General features: G+C 37.4%; 2 protein-coding genes across 2 annotated transcripts in view; one reads left to right on the top strand and one right to left on the bottom strand.

The window, feature by feature from the left end:
• Window positions 1-1,817: 1,817 nt before the first annotated feature.
• c5h12orf29 (chromosome 5 C12orf29 homolog) lies at window positions 1,818-8,937 on the top strand. Its single transcript, XM_053319265.1, has 7 exons — window positions 1,818-1,971; window positions 2,829-2,946; window positions 3,579-3,674; window positions 4,330-4,446; window positions 5,304-5,501; window positions 7,235-7,404; window positions 8,281-8,937. The coding sequence occupies exons 1-7, from the start codon at window positions 1,882-1,884 to the stop codon at window positions 8,464-8,466; spliced, it is 975 nt and encodes a 324-aa protein (XP_053175240.1). The 5' UTR covers window positions 1,818-1,881; the 3' UTR covers window positions 8,467-8,937.
• Window positions 8,938-9,818: 881 nt separating this feature from the next.
• The window catches only part of cep290 (centrosomal protein 290), a 39,309-nt gene continuing 36,034 nt past the window's right edge, over window positions 9,819-13,093 (bottom strand). The window contains exons 48-51 of the mRNA XM_053318840.1: window positions 12,931-13,072; window positions 11,536-11,609; window positions 10,469-10,563; window positions 9,819-10,226 (exon numbers count right to left, since the gene is read on the bottom strand). Of these exons, the coding sequence (XP_053174815.1) occupies window positions 9,982-10,226; window positions 10,469-10,563; window positions 11,536-11,609; window positions 12,931-13,072 (556 nt within the window). The 3' untranslated portion in view covers window positions 9,819-9,981. The remainder of the gene's footprint in view (window positions 10,227-10,468; window positions 10,564-11,535; window positions 11,610-12,930; window positions 13,073-13,093) is intronic.

Genomic DNA, 13,093 nt, shown 5'->3' with positions numbered 1-13,093 from the left:
GAAGGACAGACAGAAGGAAGGAAGGAAGGAAGGAAGGAAGGAACAGTCAAAACAGACGGGGTCAAAGGTTAAAATAAAACTCAGTTATTTCTATCCAAAGACAGTTTAACAAACTTACACCAGAGAGGAAAATTATCTTACAATTATTGTTTTCTCTTTTCTCTTTCTTTTTGGGAAAAGGAGTATTTTCCCCTTTCGGCCTCAGGGACATCAGATGGACGACACAGAGACAGAAATGTGGAAGCAGACCGGCAGTGAGATGGACCTTCACGTTAAAGACGGAGCAGAGGAGGAAGACAACAAAGAAGAAGAAGAAGAAGAAGAAGAAGACACATCAGACACGAAGTACTCCGGTGACGTCATGCTGTTTGTGAATCCAAGCATCAAAACCTTTTCTTCAGAGTAGCTTCCTGATGAGTCTGTAGGAGGAATGCATGGATTGATACCACCGATCCAGTCTTGATTAACTTCCTGTTTATTTTGCTTTTCAAAATAAATGTAAATATGCACATAGATTATACAGTATACCTTATTCAGTTGTATCTAAGGATTGTATCTCATAGCATAAAGATTGTGTTCATTTCTTTTTTTTTGTATTAAATGTACTTAATTTTTCATTAAATGGTGTGTTAGAAGTTTGTTTAACATTATATTCGTAATCAGCTCAACTGTCACACCAATTTCTCAGACACATTAGAGGCACTTTTCTTTTTTAAAGATTTATTTTTGGATTTGCATTTTTGATTTATTTAATTTTGCTTTTTTTTGCCTTTATTTGAAACTAGATGGCAAAGAGGCCAACAGGAAAGAGAGAGAGAGAGACAGAGAGTTGAACTAGGGATGCTGCAATTAAGCTCACTTCATTCATCAAATATCTTTATTTTATATTACAAAAAATCTACATGAACTAATGAATACATTTTCAAATGAGAGATAAATGTTGCTTCATAAGAAATGACCTCCCTCATAAATCATGTCAGTATCCATTAAAAACAGCTGAACTTTTAGATTTTGGTGCTTAATGGGAACACTTACCCTAACAGCTGAAAACATTGGTTAGAAAATTAGAAAAGTAAGTAATTGAAATAGTTGCATTACTTATTAAGGACAAGGATACATGTATTGATCCCACAGTGGGGAAAATTCATTGCTACAGGACTCAAAAAATAGTGATATAAAAACAAAAAACAAATGTATACAACAATAAAATTAAAAGAATAAATAAAAACGACCCTAAAATGCAATTATAATTATATTTTCAAAGTAACTTTCCCAAACTTTTCCAGTGCACCTCCATCGCCCATTACGACCTCAATAGTAAACATAAAGTAGATTTATCACCTTTTTGACAATATTAACAAAAAAAAATTAAAATGTATAAACTTCATAAAAGTAGAGGACAGTGAGTGTATTTTACGATTCTTGGTTGATTTATGTTTGCAGCCCAACTTAATGTGCATCTCCCTCCACATGGTGTCACTAATGAACCACTTTATTTATCCTCCGACATTAAAGGAGAAGAACAAGACCTGCATCACGTCACATGGTCCTGTCTAAAAGGGTAACCCTAGATCTGCGAAACTCGTTTTTCTCTATGTAAAAAATAATACAAAAAAATAATGATATGACAACACTGTGGTTAAAATATAATTAGGTCTATGTATAAAACACTAGGTTAGGATTTTTTGGGTAAAAGATTATAATTTGGATTTTAAAAAGCGCTTTCGCATATCTAGGGTTACCACGTGACCACGCCTACGTCACATCACATGACCGGTAGTGAAAACAACCATATGAGCGTAAAGCAACGTGAAAGAGAAAGCTACATATAAGAGACGGTTTTTTTAAAGGTGGATATCGACACATATATTATATTTAAACATGAGACGTCTGAGCTCCGTGCAGCAGAAGATACCATGTGTGTTTCTGACGGAAGTGAAAGAGGAACAGTCCAGAAAACGCGACTGTCAGGTGAGCAGGAGCCATTGATGTATGGACATTATTATGAATCAGCTGCTGTGAGCATTTGGAAACATGACATTAATATGCTGTTAATTCATCTAAATGCAGCACACAGGATCATGCTCTCCTCCAAAACCTCTAACTCCTGCTAATGTTGTATTTGCTGTGTGATGATGTGCAAGATTTAGAAATATAATAGGTTACAGATGACTAGTTACTCTATTTAAAATGTAATAAATCATGCAGCTATTTCAATTACTTACTGTTTTAATGGATACTGACATGATTTATAAGGGAGATCATTTCTTATAAAGCAACATTTATCTCTCATTTGAAAATGTATTCATTAGTTCATGTAGATTTTTGAATATAAAATAAAGATATTTGATTTTAAAAAAGTGGGATTAATTGGTACTATGCCACAATTTAAGCTCATGTGTGCTCCCAATAAGATCCACATCATGATTTATTTACAAAATATAAACAAATATTGATTTCAAATAATTAAAAATAGCAATATATGTATTCAGTAACATGTTAAGAAAAGAGGAAAAAACCCTCCTGAGCAAAATCTTAAAGGTCTGTAACCTCCATCATCAACATTTTCATCAGTGACTTTAATTTAATGACACTTTTATTTTGTAATTAAATGATGTAATGCCGTTACATGTATCTAGTTACTCCCGAACACTCACACTATGAAATTAATTTATCTAAATGAACAATATGAGCATGTCCAAGTTACAAAGTTTCAAGTCTGTCTTAAAGCAACAACCACAAGTGTCAGAATATCACGTTTAAAGCTTTTCATTGTCTCTCTGTTAAATTGACTGCTTATGGTTAAATACCTCCTGTACCCCCTTCAGCAATTTCAGGTTGTTGCCACGGAAACGGTGAACCCAGTAGCTGTGGAGGCTAATATCGACTGTGCACTGGCCACAGAGAAGCTGGATGGCACCTGCTGCTATGTTACCGTTTATAAAGGTGAGTAGATTTATTATTATATTATTATATATTTATTATTATTTTTAAATATATTTCTTTGTAACTTTGTAACCTAAAAAAGTGCTATATAAATAAAGTGTTCTCAGGATGACAACTACAATACCATCCATTAACTATCCACGCTTTTATTTTGAAGTGAGCTCAATATTTTAGAGAATAAAACTACAAGAACAAGAAAGCTTCGTTAAGACAGATGTGAGAATTTGTTGCTTGTGGGAAGGAGGAAGGAAAGGAGGAAGGAAGAAGGAAGGAAAGGCGGAAGGAAGGAGGGAAGGAACAAAGGAAGAAGGAAGGAAGAAGGAAGGAAAAGAGGAAGGAAGAAGGGAAGAAGGAAGGAAAGGAGGAAGGAAGGAACATAGGAAGGAAAGAAGGAAGGAGGGAGGGAGAAAGGAAAATGGAAGGAAGGAAAGAAGGAAAGAAGGACAGAGGAAAGAAGGAAGAAGGAAGGAAAGGAGGGAGGAAGGAGGGAAGGAAGGAAATGAGGAAGGAAGAAGGAAGGAATTTGTTGCTTGTGGCATTGATACATGAACACTGACGGTGGCTTGTGTAAGTTTTCTTTTCTTTGAGTACGGAGGGATGAAGTGATAAGAAGTGTTTATCTCTCTCTGCAGGGCAGCCGTACCTCTGGGCTCGACTCGACAGGAAACCCAACAAACAGGCGGAGAAGAGGTTCAAGAAGTATCAGCATTCTCACAGGAGCTGCAAAGGTCTGTAAGCTTCATTCAGAAAAATACAAGTTTGATTATTCGCCTCATTTAACCTTCCTGTCATCCTCCCTGTCTGTTTGACTGTTCCTTCTTTCCTTCCTTCTGTCGTTCCTCCCTCCTTCTCTCTTTCTTTCCTTCCTCCTTCCTTCTGTCCTTTCCTCCCTTCCTGTCTTTCCTCCTCTTTTCCTTCTTCTTCCTCCCTTCCTCCTTTCCTTCTTTCCTCTGTCCTTCTTTCCTTCCTTCCTGTCTTCTTTTCCTTTCTCCTTCCCTCCCTCATTCCTTTTTTCCTTCCCTCCTACCTTCCTTCTTTCCTTTCCTCCCTTCCTTCCACCCTCCTTTCGTTCCTTCCTACCTCCTTCCTTCCTTCCTCCTTTCCTTCCTTCTTCTTCCCTTCCATCCTTCCTTCCTCCTTTCCTTTCTTCTTCCTCCCTTCCATCATTCTCTCTTTCTTTTCCTCCCTCTCTCTTTCCTCCCTTCCTCTTTTCCTCTAACCCTAACCCTTCCATCCTTCCTTCATCCCTTCATCTTTTCTTTTCTCCTTCCCTCCCTCATTCCTTTTTCGCACTTTTCTTTGTTCACCAGATGTCAGTTGTGTAGTTTTATATGTAGAGGAAAGTTGGACCAGTAATAATTGTTTCTGTTTTCCTTCTTTCAGGTTTCACGTGGAGCGTAGAGGAAGATTTTAAGACGGTGCCAGAAACGTGGATCCCTGCACACAGAGTCAAACATCACAACGGTCAACCAGTGCCTGACGAACACGGACACATTCCAGGTGCTTTAAAGTTCACATTTTCTGGTTTATTAATATTATTAACTATCCACGCTTTTATTTTGAAGTGAGCTCAATATTTTAGAGAATAAAACTACAAAAACAAAAAAGCTTGGTTAAGACTGATGTGAGAATTTGTTGCTTGTGGCATTGAAATTAAAAGTCAAATAAAATTAGGAAAGGCTCTCGGATAAGTGTGTTTTAAGAAAGGGCTTAAAGACTGATATGAAATCTGGTAGAAATAACTCAAATGTGCTCTCAAAGATTCAAATATGAATGTGACTACAAATAAAAGCTCTTTGAGTTTCGATGTTTTTCTGTCCTCCTTCCTTCCTTATCTCTTTCTTTCCTCCCCCTTCTTCCTCCCTTCCTTCTTTCCTTCCTTCCTCTCATCCTCTTTTCCTTTCTCCCTCCTTCTTTCCTTCCTTCCTTCCTTCCTTCCTCCCTCCTTTCCTTCCTTCTTCCTCCCTCCTTTCCTTCCTTCTTCCTTTCTTCCTCCCTCCTTTCCTTCCTTCTTCCTTCCTCCCTTCCTTCCTTGACTCGAGGACAACAGGAGGGTTAAAAAAGGTGCTGCTATATAAATATAGTGTTCTCAGAATGACAACTACAATATCATCCATTAACTATCCATGCTTTTATTTTGAAGTGAGCTCAATATTTTAGAGAATAAAACTACAAAAACAAAAAGACTGCTTAAAGACTGATATGACATTTGGTATAAATAACTCAAATGTGCTCTCAAAGATTCAAATATGAATGTGACTACAAATAAAAGCACCTTGAGTTTTGATGTTTTTCTGTCAGTTTGAACGTCGCCACCGGCAGGAAGTTGTGATTTAACCCTTCTCGTCAACGTTCAGGTTGGGTTCCAGTGGAAAAGGACAACAAGCAGTACTGCTGGCACTCCTCCGTGGTGGATAATGAAGTCGGGTCGGCTCTCGTTCTCAGGCCCAGCCCTGACGACGAAGGCACGCTAGAAATCACGGCGCTCCCATTGGCCGACCTCCTGGAACAAACGCTGGAGCTCATTGGGACCAACGTTAACGGAAACCCGTACGGTAATGTGATACAGCGTCTTTCTGTCAGAGGCCATTAGCGTTGGTATGTAGGGAGGGAAAGATTTAAACTAATGGTTGTTAAAACTTCAAGCTGTTTCTCGTCAGTGTCAAAAACACTTAACGCTGTTTTTAAGTGAACGCTGGATCCAGAAAACCACCAGTGTAGAAATCTAAGGCTGTAATACTTCAGTTTTATTTCTCCTCCTGTGAATTTAATTACCCTTTAAATAATTCAGAGTCTGTTTAACAAGGCTGCAGTTTAACCCTCCTGTCGTCCTCCCGGATCAAATTGACCCCGTCTCTTTTGACTGTTCCTTCTTTCCTTCCTTCTTCCCTCTTTCTTTGCTCCCTCTTCCTTCCATCCTTCCTTCCTTACTCCTTTCCTCCCTCTCTCCTTACTCCTTTCTTCTTTCCTCCCTCTCTCCTTACTCCTTCCTTCCTTCCTACTCCCTTCCTTCCTTCCTTCCTTCTTTCCTACCTACCCACCTACCTACTCCTTTCCTTCCTTCCTTCTGTCCTTCCTTGACCTGAGGACAACAGGAGGGTTAAGTGTAAGCAGCATATAAACTTATCGTCCTTGTGGGTTAAAGATTATCTAAGTTGGAGCAATGCAAAAACAGGATTTAAATTATATATATTTTTAAAAAAAAGAAGAAAGGTTTTGATAACCAAGTCCTTACTAATGACAAAAAAAGACGTTTTTAAACAGTAGCCAGTTCATTTTCTCTCTCTTTGAAGTTGTGTAGCATAAACTATACATGAGCTGATGTATCAGTCAATCATATCAATCAATCAATCAATCAATTAATCAAACTTAATTAACATAGCACCTTTCATACAGGTTCATGGTGTTCAAAGTGCTTCACAGATGATAAAAAGGCAGAACAAGTGTAGATCAAGAACAATTTAAAGAAAAGTAATATAAATGAAGAAAAACATATTACAAGAGAAAATAGGAGTGATAAACATGTTTAAAATGAAAATAATAAATTAATAACTAAATAAATACATAAAGGAAAATAAGAGAGAATAAGAAAAAAAGTTTAATAAAAGTTACAGTTAAAAAAACTAGGTTAAAATACATTAAAGAAAGTAAATAAATAAGAGAAATAAGAGATGAAGTTGAATGAAAACTAGATTAAAACTAGGTTTTAGGTAAGAAATCAATAAGAAGATAGAACTTACAGAATGATAATATAATAAAATAACATGAAATAAAGTAGAAGACAATTTTAAAACATCACTGAATTGAGCACTAAGGCATGCAGTGTGAACACAACTTTATTCTTTTCAGTAAGAAAAGTCCTTAGAATATAGACAATGTGCAAATATAGTAACAAAAAGACTAAAGTTGATATACTGACTTGATTTGACTAATTTGGACGGCTGAAGCTTCATATTAGCTCTAATTAAACTTCTAAATACATATTTGCACAGGAGGAGGACTGTGGAGTTTGTCCTCCATCACTTTACATTGTCAGTGCATTATGAAGGAATCTTTTAATGGTCAGTATGAACAGGAGGAATCATTACAGCAAGAAAAAAAAAAAAGTCAATATTCATTTAGGCACCTATGTTTCAAAAAGAAACACTTGAAAAAAAAGTGAACTAGTCCTTTAATAAAATGAAAACATTTTTGGAGAAACATGAAACTAAATACTGAATATACTGAAACAAATATATCATGATCTCATCTCTGAGTCTTAAAACAAAGTCTCATTCTACTAACACAGGTTTGGGGTGTAAGAAGCAGCCGGTTCACTGCCTGGTGTCACACGGGAGCGTTCGGATCAGAAACCCTCCGCCTGTAGACTTCCAGCAGCTGTGCTCCTGGTTCCAGGACAGTCCTGAAGGCCGGGTCGAGGGCATCGTCTGGCACTGCAATGACGGCACGCTCATTAAGGTAAGATGACTGTAGATAAAGTTAAACCTGTCACCATGACGACTTTAGGTGGACGATATATTGTGTCAGAAATAACCGATAATATTGTCATTTGAAGATCATTTTATACCACTGATATAATGATAATGTAATAGTATAATAATGGGGGGGGGGTCAAGATCATGTCCATACATAGACATGATGATGGCAATAATTATGTTATTGTACCAGAAGTCGATAATTATTGTGACAGGCCTAGTTTTTCCTTTACTGATTATATTTAAATGATGTCATTTATAACAATTAAGGAGAGAAATTCTTGTTATCTCATTGAAAGAAAACTCAAATACAGTCAACAGACAGATGAAGCTGCAGTTTTCTCACTTTGAAAACATTAGACTAATATTCAGTACTTGATACCTATTAACCCTTTACATACTGTTCATATTCTGACTCACATTCATAAATTCACAGTCAGTCATTAATAAATGTTTAATTAATCTCATAGGGGGGGGGGGAATCACTATTTTATGGTCCAGGAGAACATTTTATAGAATATGATGATGCTTTTTTCATTTTTTTAAAAATAAATAAAGGTCAAATTTGTACATTTGCATACAGAAAAATGTGTATCAGCTACAATTTTTTTTAAAAATGATGCATTTTATTTCCATTTTCATATATTTTAGGTCATATTAGGAAAAGTCTGGGTAAAAGAAATGTGTAATAGGTTGTTTTTACTGCTCTCAAATGTAAAAAACAAGTCAAATTTGAACCTGAATAGTATGTTAGGCTTAAGGTATTGACTTAATTGGTATTGTAATTTTTGTAATGATAGCCCTAATGTTCAGTATATGTTCATTTATCATTCTGTGGCTGATGTTCTGTGTTGTGCAGGTTCATCGTCACCACTTGGGGCTCAGGTGGCCCGATGGGGAAACCAGCTTGGGCAAGAAGCCGGTGGTGGTTCACGTGGACGGGATGGTCGACGAGTATAACAGCAGCAAGGACTTGTTCACATCCTTCTCCAGACTAAACGGACACTGTTTCAATCAGCTTCAGGATATCCAGTATGACCTGTAAATCCAGCCTGAGGAGATAAAGAGAAAAAAAAAAAACCCACCTAACCTCTGCTGCGATGAGCCAGTAGCTGCTTCATATTTCCGCCAGTAATTCCATTTTAAGTCTTCTGTTTTAAAAGCACTGCATCAGTCTGTGGAAACCAGTGAAATACGCTGACACAGATCTACAGAGAGATGTATAGTGTTTCACTTTAAAGTCTTAATCAGTGATTTACAGTGAGGAGATCAAACCTGTGACCTGAGGTAAGTCTTCTGCACCAAACACAGGAACAGGAACAGGAAGTGTCTTAAAGGTTGAAGACAGTTCGATTGTTGTTTAAAAAAAAAAAAAAAGACTGACCAATTAGACAATTTTAGCACTTTAAAAGTTGCTTAAATGTTCTGTAATTAAATTGTAAATACTGCATGTTACAGCTGCTCCATCACAATGTGAAGAATAAATGACACAGTATATAAAACTCTATGAAAACTGCTTTATTTCTAAATATATATATATATAGAATCACAATATGTCCAAACTGTACAAATATAAAGAAATCTTATAAATATGCTACATTATACATTATATCATCAAAACCAAGAACTTGGTGTAAAATAAAATAGCTGCCTTTTTTTAAGAGGAAACTAAAAGGACCATTTAAATCAAACATTTACTTTTTGGAGACATTTTTCTTTAAACTTCCGAGGCTTTAGGGGTGTAACTGTGAAATTTCAAACTGCATCTGCCTAAAAAAAAACATGATTGAATTGACAATCTTTCTATTATATAAATGCTGAATATTTCATATGCAAATACTCTAGTTTTGTTTACTGTGATCTTGTGATTCTTGAGACCTGAGATTTATTTTTTCCTACAAATTTTTAGCTCAAAAATTCTATATTGTTAGAAAACAGCTTGAAAATGGCAAACTTCTGATAGAAAACTGGAACTATATCAGAATAAAGTAAACACACATTCAACTGATGAAGCTTAAAACCACCAACACTTTTTTTAAGCCACTACCAAAAGTACTACTGAGGTTCAATAAGCTGCCTTTTTTAACCCTCCTGTTGTCTTTGAGTCAAGGAAGGAAGGAAGGGAGGAAGGAAAGGAGGGAGGGAGGAGGTAAGGAAGGAAGGGAGGAAGAAAGGAGAGAGGAAGGAAGGGAGGGAGGAAGGAAGGTAGGTGGGAGGGAGGGACGAAGGAAGGAGGGATGGAAGGAAGGGAGGGAGGAGGTAGGGAAGCAAGGAGGGAGGGAGGAGGGATGGAAGGAAGAGAGGGAGGGAGGAAGATAGGAAGGAAGAGAGGGAGGGAGGAAGATAGGAAGGAAGGGAGGAAGGTAGGGTGGAGGAAAGAAAGAGGGAGGGAGGGAGGAAAAAAGGAAGGAAGGAAGGAAGGAGGGAAAGAAAGAAGGAACAGTCAAAACAGATGGGGTCTATTTGACCTGGGAGGACAGGAAGGTTAAAGATGTAAACTGAGAATAACCTGCAAAGCTTCAGGATACTGTGCATCTTTTAAAGACACGGTATCTCCGAGTTAACTGATGGACACGTTGGGCATTTCAACTCTGACGCCGAACCGATCGCACACCTTCCTCAGCTGCTCCTCCAGCAAAATGTTCTTCTTCACTTCCACTTTGTAGTTGTACTTTAAATCTTCGATCTCTTCAAAAAACGTCGGGTCAAAGTTCTCCAGTTCTTTCCTCAGCTTTCGAACTTCGGATTGAAGTTGGGTTTTCTCCGTTTCGGCCGCCTGCAGAAGAGTTTTGAGCTTCCTGGAATCTACGAGTAAAAAGAGAGAAAGTTTTAATGATTACTTCCTTAATTAATAAAGTTGGACAACAGACATTACAATATTCATTAATAGAAGTTTGTGGCAAGCTTTACTATTTGTCACTTGTTGTCGTACACAGCCAAAATTAGGATTTATGAAATGATTTTTTGATAAGAAAAATAACTATAAAATCAAAATCAACTTAAAATTTAATATAATTTTCAAAAAACAATAAAAACCAAAGTCTCACCTTGCTTCGTGGACGTTTCACCGTATCGCTCGCCGTACGCGTCAAGCCTCTGTGTCAGCTCTGTGTTCTCTTTCTGCAGCTCACTGATCACCAATCTGCACAGAAAATAATATTTACACTAAGAAAAAAATATCATGGCAGATAAAACAATCAGTTAAAGCAATCCTGGCATAGAAGATATGAGATCAGGATGGAAAAAAACTTTCCAGATTTTTCTCTTTCCAGGCATTTTGACCCAATCATAATTGTTTAACCTTCCTGTCGTCCTCCCGATTTCAGCTTTTATACTGAACCTCCCGCTAGGCTTTACACGATCAGGATTTTTGGGGCCGATCACCGATTACTGAGTTTAAATAAACCGATCAGCGATCAGTGAGTTTAAATAAACCGATCAGCGATCAGTGAGTTTAAATAAACCGATCAGCGATCAGTGAGTTTAAATAAACCGATCAGCGATCAGTGAGTTTAAATAAACCGATCACCGATCCGATCACGTCTTCTTTGTCCACGCTCCGTATCTTAAACTCGGCATGCTCCTCCTCGTGTTCCCTATCCAGGTTCATTTGTGCTGTTGAAACATTTTGCAGATGCTTCCCCACGAGGTTCTTTAGTGTTGCACAGATTGTGTTTTATCTGTCTGCCCACATCATGCACATGTTTGTTTGAATCTGACAGCTAATGATTCAAGATTCAATAAACTTTATTGTCCGTCACATCGTGATTCGTGACAGGGCTCAAAACTAACTGTCGGATTCAAACAAACATGTCGGTGGTGTGGAACTTCTTCAGAGTAAATGAGATAAGACACAAGTCATCTGCAACGGGAGCATCTGCAAAAAGTTTCAACATGACGACATTGATCGGCGTAAAGCCTACCTCCCAGTGGAAGTTGAATAAGTCAGGGTGACAAAGTAATAAAGTATAAAAAAAGACAGAAACCCTACTGATAGATATCATGTGCTGACCCCCCTAGGTCAAAAGATGGTCAGTTTTGCTTTTGATGTCTTATCTAGAATAACAAAACATTATGATTATTATTCATCACAGACTAGTTGTACGTCCTTTACCTCATCGCCTGGAACTCCTTCAAGAGTCCAGTGTCTGCTTTTGTAGCACTGGGAAACTTCTTCATCATGTCGACCTGGAAAAGTGACAAAAAACCACAACAACAACAGATAGAGTGAAATGCTGCTCATAGAGACACAAGGTGGCAGTTTGGCTTCACAACAGAGAATACTGACTTCAATGGAGATTATTATTGTGTTTCATTTTGTGCATCATTAACGTGTGGAAGCACTTTTTATGTTGTTCCGTTTCACTGACAGATTTTTGATTTCCAGAGATCAAACAGACGGAAACAATTTGAAGTTTTGACGTTATTAAATTAATGTTCATGATCCACAACACTGATTATTAATGTGAAAAATAACAAAATAATTATTTTGTTTTTTAGTTGTGAGAACATACTGGGGGCAATTGAAGTGCCACTAATCATAGGAAACACTAGCGTCATACTTCAAAAGGTTTTTCATAACTAACAAAAATCAGGGATGACAGATTCCAGTCCTGGACCTTCTAGCTTCATTATTGATTTTCATTATGCTTCTCTCCTATCCTTCCTTTCTCTCCTCTCAACCCCAACCGGTCGAGGCAGATGTTCTCCCACCCTGAGTCTGGTTCTGAGGGTTCTTCCTGTTAAAAGGAAGTTTTTTCTTGCCACTGTTGCTCATGTGGGAATGTTGGGTTTCTTTAAAGTTAAAACCTGAAGAGTTCGGTTTAGAACCTGCTCTATGTGGAAAGTGCCTTGAGATAACTCTGTTGTGATTTGGCGCTATACAAATAAAGATTGATTGAATAACTAGGGCTGGGTGATTATGGCGAAAATCACGATTAATTGAACTTTTAACTTCGATTACGATTAATGAGCGATTATCTCCACCCTTGATGAACAATGATGTATTTTCACACTTTCTTTAGTTTAGTATTTTCCACTGCTGCCCTCACACATGAGGATCTTTAGTGAAAATAAAGATGTTTTAAGGTGTGGTGCTGTGGTTAATGTCTAGTTGACTTGATTAGAACTATGTAAAGATCATGGTTTGGGTTAAAATGATCACTGGAGACAAGTTTTCAAATTCCTTTAAAGATGCAACCTTTGTTGTCATGGCAACAGTGAACACCACCATTAATTGACATGAGCAAGATTAAGTCGATTAGAGTTTCTAAATGTCGGTTTCAATTATTTTTCGATTAATTGCCCAGCCCTATTGTTTTCCATACTGACTCCCCTTTATATGAGCAGGAAAATAAAATGAGCTTAAAGACCCCAAATCATGCTTGTTATTTGTCTCAAGAGATTTAATTTATCATTTTGGTAAAGCTCTGTCTTTATAGCTGATCTCTACTTGACAAAAAAAGAAGAAAAATCATTTATTCAGGAAGTCTTATTGTTTAGCTCGTACCTGATCTTCGAGCGTGTGGATGTTTACTCGAGCTCTCTCCTCGCGCTCGTTTACCTCCTTCAGCTGTTTTTTGAGGTCTGAGAGGTTGGAGGTCTTCTGGGCGAGCTCCTTCTCCAGCTCCTTCATCTTGTTCTCAAACATTCTGCAGATGGTAATGAAACAA

This window comes from Scomber japonicus, chromosome 5 (assembly GCF_027409825.1).
Source record: "Scomber japonicus isolate fScoJap1 chromosome 5, fScoJap1.pri, whole genome shotgun sequence".
Lineage (NCBI taxonomy): Eukaryota > Metazoa > Chordata > Actinopteri > Scombriformes > Scombridae > Scomber > Scomber japonicus.
Note: the sequence above shows the minus strand (reverse complement) of the source record. Positions and strands in the feature narration are given on the sequence as shown.

What these genes read in the sequence shown, in the direction of transcription:
- c5h12orf29 (XM_053319265.1), top strand. Translation starts at nt 1,882, where the DNA reads ATGAGACGTCTGAGCTCCGTGCAGCAGAAGATACCATGTGTGTTTCTG. An exon ending in CCAGAAAACGCGACTGTCAG is followed by an intron (nt 1,972 to 2,828) that starts GTGAGCAGGAGC and finishes TACCCCCTTCAG; the next exon opens with CAATTTCAGGTTGTTGCCAC. An exon ending in ATGACGGCACGCTCATTAAG is followed by an intron (nt 7,405 to 8,280) that starts GTAAGATGACTG and finishes TGTGTTGTGCAG; the next exon opens with GTTCATCGTCACCACTTGGG.